Source organism: Idiotropiscis lumnitzeri, chromosome 17 (genome assembly GCF_059441095.1).
Source record: "Idiotropiscis lumnitzeri isolate Australia: NSW breed Sydney's pygmy pipehorse chromosome 17, RoL_Ilum_1.0, whole genome shotgun sequence".
NCBI classification, from domain to species: Eukaryota; Metazoa; Chordata; class Actinopteri; order Syngnathiformes; family Syngnathidae; genus Idiotropiscis; species Idiotropiscis lumnitzeri.
Window position 1 is genome coordinate 10,782,570 of NC_142407.1, and position 23,126 is coordinate 10,805,695.

The following is a 23,126-nucleotide window of genomic DNA, read 5'->3' on the forward strand; positions in this document are numbered from 1 at the left end:
CATGCTAAAATAAAAATGATAATTTGAGAACCAAACTGCTGGTTTGTACATCCCATATGCGCTTAAACCAGCATTGGAGCAATCAGATTGGACACCCAGTATGTGCTTCGGTGTCATGACATCATAATATTAGCTATTATAAGTGACTCACCTTTTGAACTGGTCTACTAAAATGAATTCAGTTTTACCGGCTTATTGGAATTTAGTGCAATTCAACTGCATACTGTGAATAAAAAAAGGCTGGCAGACACATGCATCTCCCCAGATGGGTTTGAGAGATTTTGTTTTGGAGAGATGGATGGTTAGCCACAATTCCAAAGGAACGTACCGTACGTTGCAAAACACAACACTCAATACCAAGTTAGCGCAAAACCATTTATCTAATTGTTTCCTTTTGCAAAAGATTTTATTTACACCTGAGTTGGACTAGTTATCTGCCACATTAATGGTGGAAAAACGTTCACCTTGGTCTATTTTTTTTAATATCCCCCATATAACCTGGATATAAACAGGGGTGTGTAGACTTTTATTAACCACATGACCTAAAAATTGTTCTTGATTGAGTTCAAATTGTTGATAAATTAGAGTGTGATTATTTTATATCTGCTTTCTTTTGTTGTTATTGCTGTAGAACATGCGTGGGAATGTGTGGCTTTGCATTCACAAGATTGAAGAAATATAACGAACATAATTACTTAAAAATAAAATGTCTGGAGTGTGGATATTTTTTCCCTACGGTTAAACTAAGCTAAATAAATACCTAGTTTGAAATATGGTAGAAGGTGATTTTTTTTTCTTTTTAACTAATACATTATCCTTAAGAGACCCTAACATACAGTGCAGGTTTGTGAGCGTTATATTTCTACTACACCCACCAGAGGGCAGTGTGTTCCCAAAATAATTGGCATTCAACCACGGTAAGAAAGAAATATGATCAAAACACACTCCAAAAATCCTAAACATTTCCAGTCCTTTATTTTAAACAACACTTCTGAACTACATGTTTTTATCAGCCTGAGAAAAGTTACTCATGATCAGTATGCACCAATGCTGAACTATAAATAGTTTATTAAACTATACTCACGTAGCTACTCATTGTTGTCACCGATTTAGATGATTCAAGCAAAGTATACGAAACTAGTTTTACAGATTTTAAATATATAAAAACTGTGAAATGTCAACAACCTTTCTGAGCTACCAAAACTTTATCCATTATATCCAACTTTATTCCAATCAACAATTACATAACATGGCAGACTGTTTGGTTCCAAAGGCTGAAATTTTAACTCTTTTGCTGTTTTTATTTTTACACATTGTTCCTCTCTCACACATCAAAATGTGAAATCAATTTTATGTGTTTGTGACAACGTTGTTACTTTTTATTTGTAATTCTTTGTTTCAGCCTTGCATTGCCTTCGTGGAGATTTGAGAAATCAATTGGAGGCCAGCGACGACAAGAACACTCCAACATTGTAACAATTTGAACTTTGCTCACAACATTGTATCGTCATCACCCATCAGAGTCCGGCAGGGGCCAGGCGATATTATGCATACTTGGAGGTAGATAGCGGTTTCCACAGACTGTATGTGCTGTGCTACCGAAAAAAGGCCGCTTGAGGAGCCACTAGACTGGCACTAGACTCTCGGAAAGGATGGCAGGAAGGAGACGTAACCGAGGGGGCAACAACCAGCAACGGGCCCCGCAGGGACCAAGAGGAGCCTCAGGCCGGGTAAAATGCATCTCCCTCAGCTCTTGATTTGAAAGCATGTTTTGTTTGAAACTGACAAAATCAAAATAGAATAGTGTAGTCGGTGTGTGTAAATATGTTTTGTTGCGTCACGAAAATTTTGTTAACTTTTGATACTCACCGAGACTTGAGACCGGTAACTAATAAGATGGGCGTGACAATGACTCATCTTGAAACCAGGAATTCACCAAGCAGCCAGTTTATTAGGTACTAAATCCATTTTCATGTTGCTAAATATTGTTCTTAAATAAACATAAAGACTTTTTCTCCCACTATGCAGCCACTGTCTCAACTCTGAGATCTTATTTGATTGTACGTGATGTGAACAGCCAGAATGTCACTCCTGATCATCATAATATTTTATTTTCACTTTCACAAGAAAATAAAGACTATTGATTGGTATTTAAACATTAGGAGGATAAAAAAAAACCACCATGACATCAGTTTTGAAAATGTGAGCAAAAATGTACAGTATACACTGCAAGTCCTTTTATTTGTTTAACAAGTCACAAGCAGCCGTGTTTAAGAAATTCTAACTACACAACAGATAAAGGTGTGTGTAATTACATTGTCGTAACACAAAGTCCATGACCTGACCCTCAAAGATTGTTTGCATTATTCATGACTGCCTAGCCTAAAAAAAAAAAAAAAAGGAATACATACGTGAAATTATATACGTAAGTGCTTTTTTCAATGACGCACTTGTAGATGATTGTTTATTGAATGAGTCAGAGATTTGTTTTGAATGCATCTTGGTAACCTTTTAAAAGTTGAACTGGTTTCTCACAGGATGACATTAAAAGCACAACTGCTTGTCCATACTTGTCCACTGTCATCTGCCCCAAGCACTGATATTTATTTAGCAGCGTTTCCCAACGGTAAAATTTTTTTTTTTTTTAAATGTCATAAGAATTATAAATAGTGAAATAATAGTACATGATGATTTACTCTCAAATTAACTGACTGGGTGTGAAATCGGTGCCTGTTTAATTGAACATAAAGCTGATACACTTGCAGTGAGCTGTGACTTGTTGATACATGTTGATACCTTCCACCATTCTAATGTCATTAATAGATTTCCTGACAAGTTAAATTGGATAATTTTCCGCATTTCACTTTACAGGCTTTACGAGAACCGGCTGCGTTTGCCAAGTCAACTGGTTGTGAATCTGAGGTCCCCCATGAAAAGTTGACCATAGCCCAGGAGAGATAATAGAATTACGCTTTTTTAAATTTTGATGACGTCATAGCCCCGCCCACAGAATTACGCTTTTGTCTCGTTGTCCCCGCCTACAGAATTACGCTTTTGTCCAAAATGGCCGCTATCCCCGCCCCTGTGTTAAAACTATCCAATCTCCAGCCACCTATTTCAAAATATTTACATATTCCCTGCCCGTTGAAGGTTTAATACCACTCCTACAGAATTACGCTTTTGTCGAAGTGGGCCCCGCCTACAGAATTACGCTTTTTGTCTCGTTGTGATGACGTTGTATGTGTGTGTGTGTGTGGGCCAAGGGCCCCCGCCTACAGAATTACGCTTTTTGTCTCGTTGTGATGACGTTGTGTGTGTGATTGGGAGGGGGGCTTGGCCCCCCTCCCAAACTGTATGCTTCTTATGTTAAAAACAATGTGTTCCCTGCGTGCGTGCGTCCCCAACCCAAACTGTACTTATGTTATTCATATTTTAATATCTGAAGTATATAAAGCATCCAATGCAATGTTCTATTTAAATAAATAAAATTAAATTAAACGAGTGAAATAATATGAGTTGAAAAGAGCAGGCGTTGTTTTTACCTTTGAATAAGATGTTTATTCGGTGGATATAGGTCATCCATATTTAAATATCTGAAGTATATAAAGCATCCAATGAAATGAGCTATATCTAATTAAATAATGTAGATGTATAAAATTAAATTAAACGAGTGAAATAATACGAGTTGAGAAGAGCAGGCGTTGTTATTACCTTTGAATAATATGTTTATTCGGTTGATATTTGCCCTTTTTGCAAACATGTCTGGACATATTCCCAGCGACATAAGTTTAAACATGGTATTGTGCAGGCTTGGGGGTTTGTCCGGGCAAGACGCGGCGTCTTGCATAGACACCCTCCAAGCCTGCAGCAGCCTCAAGGTGTTTCAAAAGATAGTGAGTGGCGACATCCTGTCGATCGATGGGCAGCCGTGGGCATCCGGGCGACCACCCTCCTCCTTCTTACCTTTTTGTAAAATCTGCCGAGTCATGTTTACTTGTCTGGACATGTATCTGTTGGCTACATTTGGCCAATCGAACCACGCCTTTTAACCCTCCCCCGGTCTCAAACCAGTATAAGTAAAGCCCAAGTCACGCTCTGCACAGACAAGACAATTTTTCCAGCTCGTGAAAGAAATGAAGACGTGTAGACCAAGACGTCATCTGGGTGTGAACAGCAAGGCCCGAAGGGTGACAACCATCGCCGCACCTGATCATATTGACAACAACATTGCAGAAATCTCTTCAGGTAAACGATGCAATTAATCTTTAACTATATAGCTTTCTAATATTTAATCATGGTATCTTTGTATTACAGATAGCGGTGTGGATGAACCTACATGCGATCAAGATCTGAATATGGATGTTGTGGAAACCTTTACAACTACAAACATGGAACAGGTTGAGACCTCTACAAATGTAGACCAGGATGGACCCTCTACAAAAACAGGCGAGGACCAGACTGTGCCATCATACTCCTTGTGGATGGGGGGCCCAGGAATCTTAGCAAGACCTGTTGCACCCTCGTACAACAACGGCGAGCCATCGTATTCAGGGTGGAGTCGTCCCGTTTCGCCGACCCCGTCGTCGACACCTCCGATGACCCCCACCTCGTCGGCCGAATCTTCACAAAACGAGAAGGTACAACTGTCCAGTTGGTCCGACCAGGCTGATTCTCCACAAACCACGGAGATCAAGGTTCAGACCGTCAACGACCCTGACCACGGACCAGCACCTATTTCCGAAGATGAGGCAAAACATATGTCATGGGATAATCCTCCTAAGGGATGGATTGATATGGATGTCGTATTAGTTGTTAAGGCGGCTATTATTTACATGGTCAGACGTTTTTTGATAAAGTATCACAAAAAAAGGGGTTGTTTGCATAGCTATAGATACCTATGCAATTGTTATTATCTAAGACTGCACTATGACCGCATCATGCCCATCCTTTGCGGTAAAAAGTTTTTACCGTGTATTCACTACTTGTTGGATTTGTGTTCTGTAAAAGCGGATAAAGAAACAGTCAAGCGAATTGCAGAGATCTTAATGGTGGATTTAGCACTCGTAAAGGACTTACCGGACCGCCTTAAAGCGGATGAGCCCATATGTTTTATGATATATCGTGATCAACTTGATACTTTCGAAGAATATCTTATAGAAAATATTAACTTTGAATAAAAAATGGGTAATGTCTTCAGAAAATTATCGTTTTTTGGCTATAGAAGCCAAGGGTGGGCATATATAATAAATAGAGCAATTACATATAACCCCGATGATAAAGACCCTTTCATTGAAAATTTTTTATTGTTTATGCAAAAAGTGCGTGCCATGTCTTTAACAATTTTTCAGGAGCCTTGGGAATTGTTTGTGCAACATGTCATATTTTTGAGTCGCTCGGGATTGATCGACACGTTTCAAAATATTTTGGAAAATTGGGAAAATGCGATAAGTGTAGGACATGTACTTACCATACTCACGCTGTTTAACGATGTGATAAGATACCGTCTCCGTCATCAACAACCTGTGGATCTCGCGCACGAATTGAAGCTGTTTGAAGACCTGTTAGAATCAAAAGTTAATCCATCTGTTTTAACCCTGACCTATAGACTTTTTACATCTTAGAGAATCCTTATCACGTGTAACCATACTTAACCTTCTTTCAATAAAAAATGGATGTTTTTAAAAAGATGCTTTTGTGTCTGTCTGTGTGTTTAGATAAATAGCGATGTGATGTTTGTCACTAAATCATAAACCGTCATGAGCGTTAAGCGGTGGTTGAAAAAACTGTACTACGACCCCGCTCATCCAGCCAGCTTTGGAGGTGTAGAACGCCTTCATTTAGCTGCGTCGGAGAAAATGGGTCAGAAAGTGACGCGTCATAAAGTCAAGGATTTTTTATCTTCGCAAGATGCATACACCTTGCACAAACCAGCACGAATTCATTTCCCTAGGAACAGAGTTTTTGTGTCCAGTCCTATGAATCAATTCCAAGCCGATCTATGTGATATGCAAGCTCTGACCGAGTACAACGATGGTTTTAAATACCTACTCACAATCATCGATGTGTTCTCAAAACGAGCGTATGCCCGTGTGCTGATGAACAAGACGGGGCCAGAAGTTGTTCGAGCCTTTGAGTCGGTCTTATCCTTTAGCGGCATCCCTAAAAAGTTACAAACAGACAAGGGGAAGGAGTTCTTCAACACGCAATTTCAGAGGTTGATGAAAAAACACAATATTAATCATTTTGCAACAGCCAGTGATTTGAAAGCCTCGGTGGTCGAAAGGTTTAATCGAACTTTAAAAACTCGAATGTGGCGATATTTCACCGCCAACAACACACGTCGTTATATCGACGTATTACAAGATTTAATCGATAGTTACAATGAAAGTTATCATACAAGTATAAAAATGAAACCTAACCAAGTCACACCAGATAACACATGGCTTGTCTTCCAAAACTTGTACGGCAACATACCCTCTGGGGGTAGTGATAGAATAAAAATGATATTTAAACAAGGAGATCTCGTTAGAATATCAAAAGTGCGAGGTGTGTTTGACAAGAAATATGAACAGAGTTTTACAGACGAGTTATTTACGATAGCGGAGTGTGTACCGCGTTTTCCACCTGTTTACAAGCTTAAAGACTACGACGGTGAAATAGTGCAAGGAACTTTTTATGCACACGAGCTCCAGAAAGTCACGATATCCAAGGATCAAATCTTTCAAGTGGAGAAGATTATCAAACGGCGTAAAGTCGGCGGACAGAAACAGTTTCTCATACGTTGGAAGGGCTGGCCTGTGAAATATGACAGTTGGGTCCCCGCTACACAAGTCGTCGACGTATAAATAAGAAGCTTTACAACGAATCTCGACATTTACCAACATGGATCCGAATCTTGAAGGGGGGTTTTACGTCACCTTACCCTCCAATGCAAGTTCTGATGTGTATGTAGACAATACGATAGCTGAATACAGAGTGAATCTGGCTCATCATATCGATCTCGAAGGTAATTGGGAAGTAGCTCTGAGTGAAATATCCTACCCCCATACATGGTTCAACGTGCCTGAAGATCAAGCATCTTTTGACTATGTAGATGCATGGGAAAACGGTGAACCAACACCAGGTGCTTTGGCACCTCTTTACTATGATGAAAACAAATTCACCATCAAATCCTTAAGCCTGTCGGCTGGGTACTACGATAATATTAAGAAAATAGGACAAGATGTGGAAGCGCTCCTCAAAAAGATCCATCCGGAAATCCATGTTGTATACCATTATTTAAAGGAGAGATTTTTCTGGGCAGGGAATGGTCATTACAAGATACGCTTTCGTCCCGCGTTAGCCTACATTTTTGGGGCGTTACCCGATGAATGGGTTACCTGCGGACCCCAGTGGACAGCGAGCCAACATCCTGCGGATATAAAAGCGGGGATGTACCATCTATATGTTTATACAGACGTGGTGTATCATCAGGCTGTGGGTGACGCTTTCGCTCCGCTCTTGAGAACGATACCCATCGATGATAATCACGGTGACATTGTATTTAAAGCCTTTAATCCTCTTTATTACATGCCTGTTAGTAGGAAGCATATTGAGGATATAAGAATCGAAGTTAAGACGGATCAGAATCAACCCGTGGGATTTACACGCGGTAAAGTTATCGCTACTCTGCACTTTAGACCCAGATAGAAAAATGGTTGTATTGGATACGCATCATGATCTTTACCGTTTTGTCGATTATTACGAAAACCAAGCGGGTGGGTCGTTATCAGGTTTTCATGGATTACCGGTCCAATATGGGCGTGGATTGGGTTCAATCTTTGCCAAATTATTTCGTTTTGTGAGTCCATTAATCAAAAGAGGGTTCAGCGTTGCCAGACCTCACCTGCAAACGGCTGCGAAAAACATTGCAACAGATGTAGCCGGTCGGGTGTTAGAACGAATAAACCGTAAGGCGGAGCCTCAAGAAGGTTCGGGTTTAATGGTTCTGGCACGAAGACCTGCAAAAAGACCCATCGGACAAAGGTTGAGAGAGCCTAAAAAACGCAAACGCGTGTCCAAGAAGAAATCAGTCAAGAAAAGGAGACGGCGAAGAAACACCGGGGATATTTTCTCTTAACCAAAATTGACCATTAGGGTTATTCATCATGGCTCTTTTGCATCACAAGTCAGCAGAGTGCACCCTAACTGAACTGGATTTATTTAGTCCACCCATGACACAACTATCAATCGAACAAAGTCAATATGTGGAAATGTTACCTATCTCGGCTCTCACCGATGATGGTCCTGTGGAGTTTTTCATACCTGGAGAAGGATCCAAATATCTCGACCTCTCAGACACCCTGCTTCAGCTGCACCTGAGGGTACTCAACAGAGATGGTAGCAATTTACCCACAGATCAACGAGTCGGTATTATTAATTATCCTTTGAATACAATCTTCTCACAAGTGGATGTAACATTAGGCGACAGGTTGATCTCGCAATCTAGCGCAACCCATCCATACAGAGCTATGATAGAGACGTTGTTAAACTTTTCAGAAGCCTCTCTAAGAAGCCAATTCACAGCGGCTATGTTTTACAAAGATACATCAGGGCATATGGATTCAACAGTCTTAACGGGGGATGCTGTTAACAAAGGATTACTGCGCAGAGCAGAATATGTGTTGGGTTCCCGAACATTCACCGTGATAGGACCTCTACACGCCGACATATTTTTTTGTGAGAGACATCTTCTCAATAACGTGGATCTACGAGTGAAACTCATCAAAGCCAACGACCAATTTTGTTTTATGAGCCCTCCCGATGTGAACTACCATCTGAAAATCGTGGGCGCTTCCCTCTTTGTGAAAAGAGTCGCCGTTTCACCAGCCATCTCTATCGGTCATGCTGCGGCTCTCAACAAAGAAAATGCTTTGTATCCGTTATCAAGAATTAATGTGAAAACTTATTCCATCCCGCAACATTCCAGAACCTGTCAACAAGATAATCTTTTCCTCGGTCATACACCTCGATATGTGGTGTTAGGTCTTGTAAATCACAACGCCTTTGTGGGCAGAAAAGATTTGAATCCCTTTAATTTCGCTCATCATCATTTGGAATATTTAGCGCTCTGCCAAGAGGGGAGACAGATACCAGCCAAAGCTTTCCAGCCCCAATTTAATGCAGGAAACGCCGTTCGAGAATTTCATAACCTGTTTACATCGACAGGAAGACATTTGAAAGATTTACCTCTTTGCATCAACAGGGAGGATTTTTCCGGTGGATATGCGCTGTATGTTTTTAACTTAAACCCCAACGATGATTCAGGAGCTCTCGCACCTGTCTCCAGCGGAAGTTTGAGGTTAGAAATGAGATTTAGACTCCCACTCCCTCACACAACCACACTTATTGTGTACGCCTGCTACGATTCCATCCTGGAAATAAATTCAAAACGACAGGTATTAGTGGATTATTACTGATGAACGGGAAAGAGCTGGAGCAACTCATGAAACGTCTACAAGGGCGTTTATTTGGAGGTGTTTACGCTTCGGATGAAATAAATTCGCTGCAGCCTAACCCCCCAATCTTCTACATCGTCAACACACATCCTCGACACTTACCCGGTGAACACTGGCTGGCTCTGACGTTGGAAAAAGATGGAACCAGTACTTTTTTTGACGCTTTTGGATTTCCTCCTGAATTTCAATATTATCCGCAAAACATTAACTCTTTTTTGAAAAAACATTCCGATCGTATTTTGTATCATAACAGACGTCTACAACACGAGCTATCAATCACCTGTGGTCAACATTGCGTCTATTATTTAACACATAGAGGCTGTGGTTTGAGTTATCAGGATGTGTTAACATGCTATAAGGATGATGTGTTAAAGAATGATGCCATGGTAACTAGTTTTGTAAAGCATTATCAAACCTGTGCGGAAAAGACATGTACCGGTCAAGCGGCATGTTCTTTTAAAAAATTTCAAACCTGTCATTGTCTGTAATCATTTAAAATGTATTTTATTGAATAAAAACACATGTATAAACATACAAAGGTTTTAGATTTTTCATTAAAACTTATGAAGAGGAATACCCCACCCACTTTACAGGGGCGGGTCTTTTTCTATTAGTTTTTTTCTTCTTCCTAATGGATGTCCTCTTGTTTGTGTCATCATCAGAGCTTAACGAACCTCGGAGTTTCAACCGTCTGAATTCGTCACGGGCGTGAGGGTTGACGATGGTGGTCTCCGGAATATTGAGTTCGTGTAGAGTGTGAAGAAACTCCTTCCAGCCTCTAGGGGTTCGAGTCGCGATGTTTTTACTCGTCAAAGTAATCTGCCTGAGTAAATCGGTCATGTGAGATCCTTTTATAGGCTTATCTTGAAACATGAATTCATGACGAGGGGTCCAGCTTCTATCAGCATCCTTAAGTTTTCTCAAAACATAGTCTGCGTTTTTCCGATAACGCGTTGGAATGTTATGCAGAATATCGAACCAGGGTTCGATTTCATTCCCCACCATTTTGTCTTGTACCTCAACATTCGAAATCTTTGAAGGGTTCAAAACCTCAGGGGTTAGAGACACGGTCAGAGGTCGTTCTTCCTTTTCACCTTGTTTGAGAAGGCTTAAATAACGATGAAGTAAAGACTGATACCTTGTTATTTTTTCATGAGGGGACAAGGATAGATCTTCCAAAACTGCCTTCATCTTCACATCCATGTCCTGTTCGGCAGTTTGTCTGATGGTAGGTTCGGGTTTTTTCAGACGTTCCAGTTGTTGTGGTGTGAGAAGAAACATTTTCTGGGCTGTTTTCAAACTCATGATGGCTAGTTTTTGTTGATTAACCCACCCAAAAGATTACCTAGGAAGGGTACAACTGTTCCCAACAGAGGAAGAATAAATCCACCCCTTTGAGTCAAAAAGGCGCGTTTTTTCTTAAGACTTGTTTTTTTACGTGCCAATAGTCTAATAATTTTCTTTTGTTTTTTTAATTTCTTAAACTGTGAAGGTGAAAGCGGTATATGACCCTTTAATAGATTGAAAGCAATTTCACAGAGGACCTTGATCAAAGAAGGTGGACCTCTGGTTAGTATGTCTTTACGTCTCTTAGCCGTGGCTTGAAACAGGTTCCTGAGTTGCGGAGCGTTTGTTTTTAAAAGCTTGGACATGTCAATTTTTGGAAATGTAGACGGTAGGCCACTGATCAGGAAGTACACCCGTTCTCAAACGGTATTGTTCTGGACATGTGGGTGTTAAATCCACCAATAAATACCCATGAGCGTCTTTGGTGGCATCTTCAAAACTTTCTAAAAAATAATTTTTCTTCGTAGGGAATATCTGATTAGCCAAAATACTGGTTTGTAATTTATCCCGAGGATTTTTGAACAAGACCATGTAATTACTATTTAGACTAATAGTACGACTGTATTTACCTTGGTGGAATACATTCTGAGTTAACAATATGACGCTCATATTTCTATGATGCCTATATTGGGTAAAGATTTTCACCACTTCAGGATGGTCCGATGCTTGGAAGATCAGATCATCAAGGATGATTAGATGAGTCTGGTGTAACGGGAACAAGGCTTCGTCATCAAAAGATTCTGGGAGACCTTTTAGGAATTTTATGTTTTTAATCAACTTTTGTAATTGGTTGTACAAGGGTTGATATGAGGTATAAATCCATACAATATTGTCAGGTACATTTCTCATAACATGTTGACAGTCTTCCAAAACACGTTTCACAAAATATGTTTTCCCACAACCGCTAGGCCCTGAGATCAAACATGAAAAAGGCACTTGGAGACGCGGATCGAATTCGACCTGTGATAATTCCATTTTCCCCTTAATAACCAAAAGGCACACTACGTCCGTCCGGCAAAAGTCTTCGTTTGTCGTAGACCACCCTAAACTTTTTGACGAATGAAGTATTTCTGACGCGAAACCCTTTTTTATCACGGACGATGCTGTGTTGTGGTGTCTTAAGCGAGTGCGTGTCGGGTTCGTTGCCATGCGTCGTGCTGGATATGTATCCCTCCACTAAGTCTTTGACACTGTCAAAGTTGATGTTTAGACCGCTTTCGTGCGTCTGTGTGATACCTTTAACCTTCATCACCGTTTTTTTAGTATCTCGAGTTTGATAGGCATAGCTTTTAGGACCGGCCGAAACAAATTCCTGAATGCTGTCACCGTCCAATTCATCAGTCAGATCACCGAGATACTGGCCTAGTTTTAGAGCCGTTTCCCCATCCCTGACCACGTAGATGAGGCTGTCTGTGTCAGTGTATAGAACCCTGTCTTGTAACTGCTCCAAAAATCTGTACATGAACAATCTTGCATGGGCTGTTGTAAAGCAAGCCACAAAGATGTTTGAGGTGTCGGAGGGTCGTGAAAGAATGTTCTTTTTGTCGCTGTATTGAATCATCGCGGTGTCTGATTTGATGAAACCGAAGTAATCGATGTCATACAAACCCGAAAACATGATTTTAAAAAATTCTTCGGGTTTGTTGGTCAGTTTTGTTTGTTTTAAATTATCTCTCTGACCATATTTTCCCCAGAGAGAATTTAGACAAAGTTTAGAAACCTGTCTCTTACCAGGATTCACTTTGATGCGTTCAGGATCCAGCCGGATACCTTGATGTGTCATGTAATCATTGATGTATTTGTCCCTCCCCACCTGATCGGTGACATTGGATGGATAGCCAGAGGCTTCCTGCTTCCCCTTGAGGAAGGTGTTCATGTAAGCTTTAAAGATGTTATTGCTCACTGAGTCGAAATGCCACACCTCCACAATTTCAACCAATCTGTAACCAAGGTCAAGAGCCTTGTTAAACTCAATAGTGACCCAAACACCGAGCAGAGCCCTGCTCTCGTCATCGTGGTGACACGATGAGGTTTGGTTGTTGATTTCGGCACATGTTCTACAGAGAGGGAACGTCAGTTTACCTTTAGCTGTTTTGTAAGGTAACAAAGGCAACAAGAGACCGCGTGGTGGGTAGACTTTGGCTTTGATCAGCCCGAAATATTTACGTGGGTCGGCAAAGTCTTTGCGGATAACGATCGGATGACCGAGAGGATAGGCGCAGTTGCTGTTGACATAAGGATACAGAGAGGTGACATCGACATAGAACACTTGCTCATTCAGAGAGGCCGTGTATCGCAATGTGAATACGCTGGTTCTGCCCCCGAAAAGAGCCTGACGTGGTGCTAGGGGTTCAGGATGTTGATAAGTAAGCAGGAACTCTTTCACACCCTGATGAGTTTTCTTCATGTTCAACCACACGTGTTCTTTCATTACCGTGAGACGCACACACGGATCCGATTTCAAGGTCGAGAGTTTCTTCTGGCTAATATCAAACAATTCTTGAAAGGTTTGATTTGTCAGAGGGAAACGTTCAGTTGGTGTATAACAATCGGGACAACCGTGGTAGAAACAACCTAGATATTCAAAAACATGTTTTACACCATCAATTTCAACATAGCCATCCACGACGTAGCGACCGAGTTGTTTTTCACCCCCGTTCAAAGCGTGTTGTATAGGCAATTTTTGACTGTGTATGATCCACTCCAAATACTGGATGGAAGCATGTGAGAAGGCTTTATATTGTCTCGCGTAATTATCGGATGATGTTATAGCCAATGTCTGAGGTTGGAGAAAATTGGTACGGAAAACGCCCATGCATGCTGATGCTATGGTGACATAATTGAATGGATCGACGCCTGTCTCGTTTAGAAACTCGTTTCTAAATTTTGTACAACCCTCGGTTAGAATGTCAACATCGTTTTTGCAGTACATCAGCGCCTCCTTCCTGAAATCAAAGGTTCCCCGACATTCTCTTTCATACCATTCAAGGAATTTGGTACGGTTGGCTGTTGTCATGCGTTCTAACCCATATTCACATGGTTGAGGATAGGAACCCACGTAGTTGAGATTTTCCAATGAGCTGAATTTGTGAGGGAAATACCCTTTACATTGATCTTCAAAACCTAGAGTTTTAGGCATTGCGCTCAGAGGCATGGGTAAAAATGATAGCGAGTCGATGAATCTGAGACAGTTTGACTCAAGCTTGAGACATAAGATTTTACTACCAGTCAAGATAACCTTAGGAACGAGACCCATGTCAATCATCGCTGATACAATGAGCTGGGAATCAAATGAACGAGCATTGTGGGCTATAAGAGTGGTGCCTTTGTAACGAGGTTTTCTGAAATGCTCAATGAGCTTTACGGCGCAATCAGGTCCTACCCATTGATGTTCTTCCCCTTGGAGTGATTTTGTGCAGACCATAAAGGGTTTGTGCACCTTTTCCTGATCCTCATATGTTTCAAAGTCATAGAAGACGATTTTTTCACGGGGTTCTTGTTTTGGGAGAGGTTGGATATAACACTGATGTTGTTCCCTAGTTATATCAGTATCTTTCAGCGGCATTTTACATGAGACACATTTTTTAACTAAACAGTTATGTTTTGCCTCTTGTGTATTATTGGTCTTGTAATAGTTAAGGCCGCAATCTGGACATTTTTTGTATCTATCGCAAAAGCTGCCAACTTTTCCACCGGTTATTTGATGCTTGGCATAGCAGACAGCGTTTCGACATGATTTATTACAGCCCTTGCAAAGGATGGGTTTCAGAGGCCGAGTTTTACAGGTCGGGTCTATGCAAACATGACAATGTCCGGGGCATTGATGTAGATTCTTATTATTGTAACCCTTGTAACAATAACAACAGAAATAACTACATCCCATCAAACCAACTGGACTTTTCACGCCGTAAAAGTGTTGATTTTGTAAAAACATCACCAAGGGATCTGCGGTTTTGGGGTATTCTGTCTCGAAATGAATCAATGGTCCAAACTCTCCTTCTTTTCTATATAGAACCACAATCTTACGACCCAAAAGCGTCTCGAATTTATTGATATCATTAAATCCAACAGGGGTCGTCTCATCCATCCCAACAGCTCTTTGATACTCGAGTGCTTGTCGATAGATCTCTTGCTCCGTCAATGAGTTATCCATTAAAAGCGCTAACGATGTAGCAAAGCATAGTTGTGTATCACCCGGATTGTTCGGCACCAGTAAATGCTTTCTTTTTTTAACAAGTATTTCATGATCCAAAAGACTGCCTATTCGACGTTTTTGACCCATACCTCCGCGAATATCACTTACAATTTGGATGACAAACTCTAGTTGTCTATCAAACAGGACTTGTGCGTTAGACTGTACGAGTCGATCGAGCAGATTTTGAACAGCGTTTTCACATACGTCGGGGTCGTCTGACATGCGAACCGTCTCATGTATATTTACATTTTCCCCCACCACTTCCAATTGAACCATATCCCCAGGCAATACGTTCGATAATGCGTGATCCATCTGTTCATTTATCGAGCCCATGATAGCGGTGTAAAATGCTGGAAAATCAGTGTTATCAACGGGTTCTGGTATGTTTAACGGGATCCTGAGTTCTGTATTATTGAAACGATCTCGTATGATTACCCGATGTCCACCTCTCTGTTCAACTGAATCCTCTAACGATTGGTTGTTTAAATGGTCACCTGAAGTTTGAGTTTGACCGTTTGATGTGGCTGGTGCGTTTGTGAATTCAGCAATCTGCATGGGTTCATGTTCATTTGGATCGGCCTGTGCTTTTGTGATTTCATCTGATGTGGATAGGGCGTTTGTGATTTCATTTGGATCGGCCGGTGCTTTTGTGATTTCATCTGATGTGGATAGGACGTTTGTGATTTCATCTGACGACGCAGGTGCATTTGTGACATCCTCAGGCTGCGAGTTGTCCTCATCTGGCGTGGCAGGTGCGTTTGTGAAATCAACATCATCAGTTGTCATTGGTTCGTGTTCATTTGATGTGTTCTGCGCGCTTGGTAAATCAAGAACTGAGTTTAATAATGTTAGTTCGATAGGTGGCGTTTGTGCGCGATCGTTTGGGCGTATATGACCATCTGATGTCTGTGTTCCCCCCTGCTGATTTAATGAGGGGACTGATAAACGAACATCCGCTGTTTGTCCATTATTGTTTGATGTGAGTAATGCTAGGTCTAGTGGTTGTGATTGCGTGTGTATCTGGTCCCTTTCTGATGTTTGTATTTGATCGTTTAACGCGAATATTGTTAGATCGAGCGGTTGTGATTGCGTGTGTATGCGATCATCTGTTGTTAAATCAAGCGGTTGTGATTGTGTGTGTATTTGACCGTTTAATGCTAGTATTGTTAGGTCTAGAGGTTGTGTTTGATCATTTGATGTGTGTCTTGTTAGATCGAGCAGTTGTGTATTATCGTTCGCCATATCGCTGTTTTGGGTCTGTTAGGTCTAAAGGATTATAAATCGCCGATTTGTCTTATCGCCGCGAATGGATCGTTAGGTATGCTTGTACTAGCGTCTGACACCATAAACAAAAGCAATGATTTCTGTAATCTAGTGGAAATGTATATGGTATACTACACAATAACAAACACACACGGATTATATATCAGAGAAATGTTACAAGAGATAAAAATGAAAATACTACATCACCATGGATTTGTGAGCTTCTCAGCCAGATCTACCAGTTTGTTGTAAGTACGTAGAACTTCTGTTAGAACCTCATGACGTTCTCTCTGAAGCCTGACTCGCTCATTACCTGGGATAGGACTTCTAGGTCTGATTGGTTGCTCATTTCGACGAGACGATGTGGTTGATCCTGGATTACCGATGGCACCTCCTTCCATGTGACGTGCCCTTGATGGGTTCCCGTTGGAGCCTCCTTCCATGCGACGGCCCTCTGATGGGTTCTCATTGACACCTCCTTCCATGCGACGGCCCTCTGATGGGTTCTCATTGACACCTCCCTCCCTATAACGTGCTAGATATGACACACGAGAAATATGTAAGATCTTCAATCATCTCAAAACAGGAAAAAATATAAATAGAAAGTTAATAATAAATTAAAAAAATAAAAATTTTTACATGATTAAAAATTATTACGGTGGAAAAATAAAAAAATTTAAAAAGTTGAAAAATAATCAAAACTTTTAATTAAAAGACATACTAAATAAAAAATTTAAAAAGTTGAAAAATAATCAAAACTTTTAATTAAAAGACATACTAAATTAGAAAATTTAAAAATATTTAAAAAATAAATACTTAATTAAATGTAAATAAAAATTGTATTAATAGTTAACCGATTAATCAAATCAATAATATAATTATTATCTCAAAAAACCGTTTATATAGCTACACATTATATAGCTACACTTCAAATAGGACAAGTATAATAACACATTCAAGATCCTTCGAAGAAGGCCGATCGGTAAACACAAGATGCTTCCATAAGCCCTTACAAGATGACCATCCGCTAACCATAGTCCACATATCGTTACACAATATATAGCTACATCTCAAAGACGATAACGCCTCGGAACACATAGCATCTGGTTAGCAACACATTGGAAGCTTAGCATACGGTAATAACTCGGAACACATGTCACCAACAACAGCTATCAAACATATCGTTACACAATATATAGCTACATCTCAAAGACGATAACGCCTCGGAACACATAGCATCTGGTTAGCAACACATTGGAAGCTTAGCATACGGCAATAACTCGGAACACATGTCACCAACAACAGCTATCAAACATATCGTTACACAATATATAGCTACATCTCAAAGACGATAACGCCTCGGAACACATAGCAAATGCCGGCTACAGGTCATACACAGCAGCAACATGCAGCAGCAACATAGCATCTGGTTAGCAACACATTGGAAGCTTAGCATACGACAATAACTCGGAACACATGTCATCAACAACAGCTATCAAACATATCGTTACACAATATATAGCTACATCTCAAAGACGATAACGCCTCGGAACACATTCAAAACATCTCTGCCCTTGTTCACACACAACCGAACAGATATGTTATAAACATTAAGAATCTATTTATATATTATGAGACTTTAGAAACTTACAAAAAATGTTCGTGTCCCCCTCCGGCGTATTCGACGGGAAAGACGTATTCACCCGGAAGCGCACTGTTGTACTTCCGGATGTCGCTGGAACAGAGAGAGAGAGAGAGAGAGAGAGAGAGAGAGAGTGTGTGGGATAGCGGTCGAGGGATATTTTAAATCTGTTTGCAACTATATTCACCTTGTTCTGGTGGTGTTTCAAGTTTCACAGTTACTTGCGTGAAAGCGGATTGGTGTGTCTGTGTGTCTGTCATAAAATAGATAAGACATCGAGTCAGTTTATAAGAACTTTTGAATCATAAATATAATAACATTAGACTTACAGGCTGATCTACGTTGATCATTCAGATGATCCTCTGTAAAACAGCATTTCTGAGTATATATATAAAGGTATGGTTTAAACAATATTGTTTAGCAAACAAGCATTGTTAAAAATAGATGAAATTATAAGTATTTACTTACGCTCCATTGTTAGGCACTCCTTCGTTTGTTCACGACGTCCTCAAAGATCAAAGTGTTATCCTTACGATCCAATGTTAAGCTTTTCCAGCGCTCGCTCTAGACGTCCTCATCAGAGTTTGAGAAAATTTCTGTCTCTGGTCAAACACAACCATCTATTTAACCCTCCAACCCGAAAAGAAACTCGTGAGCGAGTCGCTATCTTTTTGAAACACCTGAGGGATTAGTCTTTTTCGGTTCAGCGGGAAGTTGAACAAATAATCTCGTGATCTGATAAAACCTACTGGTTTATGCACAACTCCATACATTTCAGGAACTCCTTGAAAAGGAAATTTTTTTTTCAATTTAATATATAAACTTTTCACTAGGTACATAATTGTGATGTGCTGTGTTTCTTTGTGCCCTATTCAGTACTAAATTCCATTGCACTGTCTTATTTATTTATTTATCTAATTTATATATTTGTCTGTATTATTGTTGTATTGCACTGGAGAGGGGAGCCCCATAATCTCGTTGCACACTTGAGTACAATGACAATAAAGGGACTTCTATTTCTATTTCTATTTCTATAATTCCACACATTTCAGGACCTCCTTATTACAGATTATTTTTTGTCAATCCCTTGAAAAGGAAAACTTTTGTCCAATTTAATATATAAACGTTTCACTAGGTACATAATTCCATACAATTCATGACCTCCTTATTACAGATTATTTTTTGTCAATCCCTTGAAAAGGAAAACTTTTGTTCAATTTAATATATAAACGTTTCACTAGGTACATAATTCCATACAATTCATGACCTCCTTATTACAGATTATTTTTTGTCAATCCCTTGAAAAGGAAAACTTTTGTTCAATTTAATATATAAACGTTTCACTAGGTAAGTACATGTTCCTGTTATATTACCTTTAAACATTAAACGTTTCATACTTTGATTATTCAGAGTGAAATCGAGGCTTCTGCTATATTACCCTTAAGGCACTAGATGGCAATATTGAGCTATGTTTTCAAACACCTTGAGAAGTAATGTCGTGAGCTACTCACTATCGTTTCAAACACCTTATGTTCGTAATCAGAACAAGTAAACATGACTCGGCAGATTTTACAAAAAGGTAAGAAGGAGGAGGGTGGTCGCCCGGATGCCCACGGCTGCCCATCGATCGACAGGATGTCGCCACTCACTATCTTTTGAAACACCTTGAGGCTGCTGCAGGCTTGGAGGGTGTCTATGCAAGACGCCGCGTCTTGCCCGGACAAACCCCCAAGCCTGCACAATACCATGTTTAAACTTATGTCGCTGGGAATATGTCCAGACATGTTTGCAAAAAGGGCAAATATCAACCGAATAAACATATTATTCAAAGGTAATAACAACGCCTGCTCTTCTCAACTCGTATTATTTCACTCGTTTAATTTAATTTTATACATCTACATTATTTAATTAGATATAGCTCATTTCATTGGATGCTTTATATACTTCAGATATTTAAATATGGATGACCTATATCCACCGAATAAACATCTTATTCAAAGGTAAAAACAACGCCTGCTCTTTTCAACTCATATTATTTCACTCGTTTAATTTAATTTTATTTATTTAAATAGAACATTGCATTGGATGCTTTATATACTTCAGATATTAAAATATGAATAACATAAGTACAGTTTGGGTTGGGGACGCACGCACGCAGGGAACACATTGTTTTTAACATAAGAAGCATACAGTTTGGGAGGGGGGCCAAGCCCCCCTCCCAATCACACACACAACGTCATCACAACGAGACAAAAAGCGTAATTCTGTAGGCGGGGGCCCTTGGCCCACACACACACACACATACAACGTCATCACAACGAGACAAAAAGCGTAATTCTGTAGGCGGGGCCCACTTCGACAAAAGCGTAATTCTGTAGGAGTGGTATTAAACCTTCAACGGGCAGGGAATATGTAAATATTTTGAAATAGGTGGCTGGAGATTGGATAGTTTTAACACAGGGGCGGGGATAGCGGCCATTTTGGACAAAAGCGTAATTCTGTAGGCGGGGACAACGAGACAAAAGCGTAATTCTGTGGGCGGGGCTATGACGTCATCAAAATTTAAAAAAGCGTAATTCTATTATCTCTCCCAGGCCAAGAGGGGCACACCAGGTTCCCATTGATTTCTATTTTACAAATGATGTTCGTACAAATTGTTCTCTGTAAGTTGTTATTTGGAAGTTTTCTCAGCCAAATATCAGTTATAAGCATGGGCCTTGAAAAAAAAAAAATAAAAGTCACACGAGGGATCCACTAAATGATCTGTATCGCACACATACCACACACATATAGTTCAGTTAAAGAACAAGCAATCATTATAAAGTGGAGAATTCTGGATGAGTCAGGAGTTTCAATCATATAATTCACAATGCATGCTTGAATTGTTGTACATTTTATATACCGGTGTCTTATTATCGTATTATTACTATACACTGTCGACATTGACTCACTGTGCTGTTTATGTTCTTTTACAGCAAGGTGTCAACTTCGAGATAGCCTGTAACTGCTGTACGGCACAATCAGATATTATCATCAAAAATGTCATTTTACATTTCTTATCTTGCAGCTCATAGACCAGTGCGGGTGTACGCCGATGGCATATTTGATCTTTTCCATTCTGGACACGCCCGAGCTCTGATGCAGGCCAAAAATGTGTTTCCCAACACACATCTGATAGTGGGAGGTAGACTGGGACTCTTTCTCCGAAAATCATCAGAGAATGGAACTCCTTTGAATGTTTTTGTTTACATAAAGTGTGCAGTGACGAGCTGACGCACAAATTCAAGGGCTACACGGTGATGACCGAGGACGAGCGTTACGACGCCCTGAGGCACTGCCGCTACGTCGACGAGGTGGTGCGAGACGCTCCCTGGACTCTCAGCGCGGAGTTCCTGACGGAACACAAGGTCAAAGGTTGCGCAATTGGAAAACTAGCCGCTATGGATGGCGCTTTTAACACTATCGCGTGACGTGCAGATTGATTTTGTGGCCCATGATGACATCCCGTACACCTCTGCTGGATCAGAGGATGTTTATAAGCACATCAAGGCAGCTGGTGAGGAGTCACAATCGCGCACTATTATTAATTTTGTGCATGTCATATAGGATTGGGCAGCAGGTGGTTAGACTCCTGCTCAAAAATCGCTAGCTCAAGCTCGAATATGTCATGTGTGACATTGTGGCAGGAATGTTCGTGGCCACCCAGAGAACAGAGGGCATCTCAACGTCCGACCTGATCACTCGCATTGTACGAGACTACGACATCTACGTGCGACGCAACCTTCAGAGAGGCTACACGGCCCGAGAACTCAACGTTGGATTCATTAACGTAAGGCCAAAATATGTATTGGATTATTATACATATATTTCTGCAAACTGAACAGAAATTAACCACCTTTCTGTTGATGACAGGAGAAGAAATATCGCCTTCAGAACCAGGTGGACAAGATGAAAGAGACGGTCCGTACAGTGGAAGAGAAGTCGAAACATTTTGTGTACCGAGTGGAGGAAAAAAGCCAAGACCTCATCCACAAGTGGGAAGAGAAGTCACGGGAATTCATTGGCAACTTTCTGGAGCTTTTTGGACCAGATGGAGCTTGGGCATGTTTATCTTGACATTTAATCCACATAAAATATTATGCTTAAGCATCCTTTTTTTTTTATATAGATACATTTTCTATCGCACCTACAAACTAAAACTACAAAACCTTCCATGCAATATTGCATATCTAGTACCTCTCAAACTGTATCAATCAAGCATTATCATTGTTGTCATATGACATTTTAGAGACTGTGCAGGTACAAATATCTAATGACGTATCCCATATGTTTTAATTCCTTCATTTATCTCTTGCATCTGCTAATTTCATTTATTTTAAATAAACAAAATGCAAGATATAGCAACTGTTTATAACAAGCTCCACTTTTCTGTTTGTGTCCTTGTGCAGCATGCGATTCAGGAGCACAGTGGACGAATGCTCCAGGCCCTGTCGCCTTACTCGTCCCCTCGTGCCTCTCCCAGCAGCAGTCCCACTAGATTGCGCTCAAGGTCTCCTGACTCCTCCTCAGCCTCCTCCAGAACTTCTCCTGCTTCCACATCACCTCCTGCCTCTCCGTCCGCACGCCGCCGCACCTGAAATGGGAACACTCTTCTTGGTCAAGGCTACCTCCACATATTTTGCAAATCAGCTCACATGGTCTCACTACCCCAGAGTGTGATTCAAAAGATGTCTGTGGTGTTTTGTTAATTTAACTAAATAATCATCCATTAGAATTTATTTATTACAATATACAATAGATTCACGATTATGGTGTTTTCCCCATTAAAAGGTTCAAGAAAAAGATTATTATCGTTTCCCAAAGAGTGCTGATATGACTATGAAGCCACATAAAAGTATAATCTCCACATAATATCTGAAGACATTTACACATGACAACCAGTTTTGTCATGGAAACGAGTTTGAGTTCAAATTGAACTGTACCAAGTTATTAAAAGTGATTATTAGTTATTTTGGTGCTGAAATTAGAGAGAAACATTAAGACGACACACATGACTTGCTGTACATGAAATGATGACAAACATGACTATCCATTGCAATGTTGACTATTGTATCCTGTGTTTTCCTTTTATGACTATCATTTATTAACGTTTATTATTTATTAATATTAATAATTGTGGGCA

At 40.3% G+C, this 23,126-nt stretch overlaps 2 protein-coding genes and 1 long non-coding RNA gene across 3 annotated transcripts; 1 reads left to right on the forward strand and 2 right to left on the reverse strand.

Annotated features, from left to right (window-relative positions):
• Positions 1-1,518: 1,518 nt before the first annotated feature.
• Positions 1,519-22,791, forward strand: LOC148320198 (choline-phosphate cytidylyltransferase B-like). The gene is made up of 9 exons (XM_088278905.1): positions 1,519-1,730; positions 2,872-2,947; positions 20,534-20,557; positions 21,012-21,128; positions 21,200-21,351; positions 21,422-21,500; positions 21,631-21,773; positions 21,857-22,045; positions 22,393-22,791. Exons 1-9 carry the CDS (start codon positions 1,653-1,655, stop codon positions 22,579-22,581), a joined length of 1,047 nt encoding a protein of 348 aa, XP_088135031.1. The 5' UTR covers positions 1,519-1,652; the 3' UTR covers positions 22,582-22,791.
• On the reverse strand, positions 4,275-16,838 carry LOC148320199 (uncharacterized). Its single transcript, XM_088278906.1, has 7 exons — positions 16,616-16,838; positions 9,229-9,318; positions 8,305-8,366; positions 7,886-8,000; positions 6,053-6,159; positions 5,468-5,558; positions 4,275-4,731 (listed from the first exon to the last, which is right to left on the reverse strand). Exons 1-7 carry the CDS (start codon positions 16,785-16,787, stop codon positions 4,697-4,699), a joined length of 672 nt encoding a protein of 223 aa, XP_088135032.1. The 5' UTR covers positions 16,788-16,838; the 3' UTR covers positions 4,275-4,696.
• On the reverse strand, positions 17,954-18,871 carry LOC148320200 (uncharacterized). The gene is made up of 4 exons (XR_015839641.1): positions 18,413-18,871; positions 18,274-18,322; positions 18,132-18,197; positions 17,954-18,037 (listed from the first exon to the last, which is right to left on the reverse strand). It is a non-coding gene; the product is annotated as an uncharacterized LOC148320200 (long non-coding RNA).
• Positions 22,792-23,126: the final 335 nt, after the last annotated feature.

Excerpts from the sequence above, each read along its gene's own strand:
- LOC148320198 (XM_088278905.1), top strand. The coding sequence starts at position 1,653 with ATGGCAGGAAGGAGACGTAACCGAGGGGGCAACAACCAGCAACGGGCC. Across the intron at positions 2,948-20,533 it reads CCATGAAAAGTTGACCATAG|CCCAGGCCAAGAGGGGCACA; the intron begins CCCAGGAGAGAT and ends TCTATTATCTCT. Across the intron at positions 21,774-21,856 it reads TCAACGTTGGATTCATTAAC|GAGAAGAAATATCGCCTTCA; the intron begins GTAAGGCCAAAA and ends TGTTGATGACAG.
- LOC148320199 (XM_088278906.1), bottom strand. The coding sequence starts at position 16,787 with ATGGAAGGAGGTGTCAATGAGAACCCATCAGAGGGCCGTCGCATGGAA. Across the intron at positions 5,559-6,052 it reads TTGAGAACACATCGATGATT|GTCTTCAAACAGCTTCAATT; the intron begins GTGAGTAGGTAT and ends TGATTCTAACAG. Across the intron at positions 4,732-5,467 it reads CGTTAAACAGCGTGAGTATG|GTGCTGGTCCGTGGTCAGGG; the intron begins GTAAGTACATGT and ends CTTCGGAAATAG.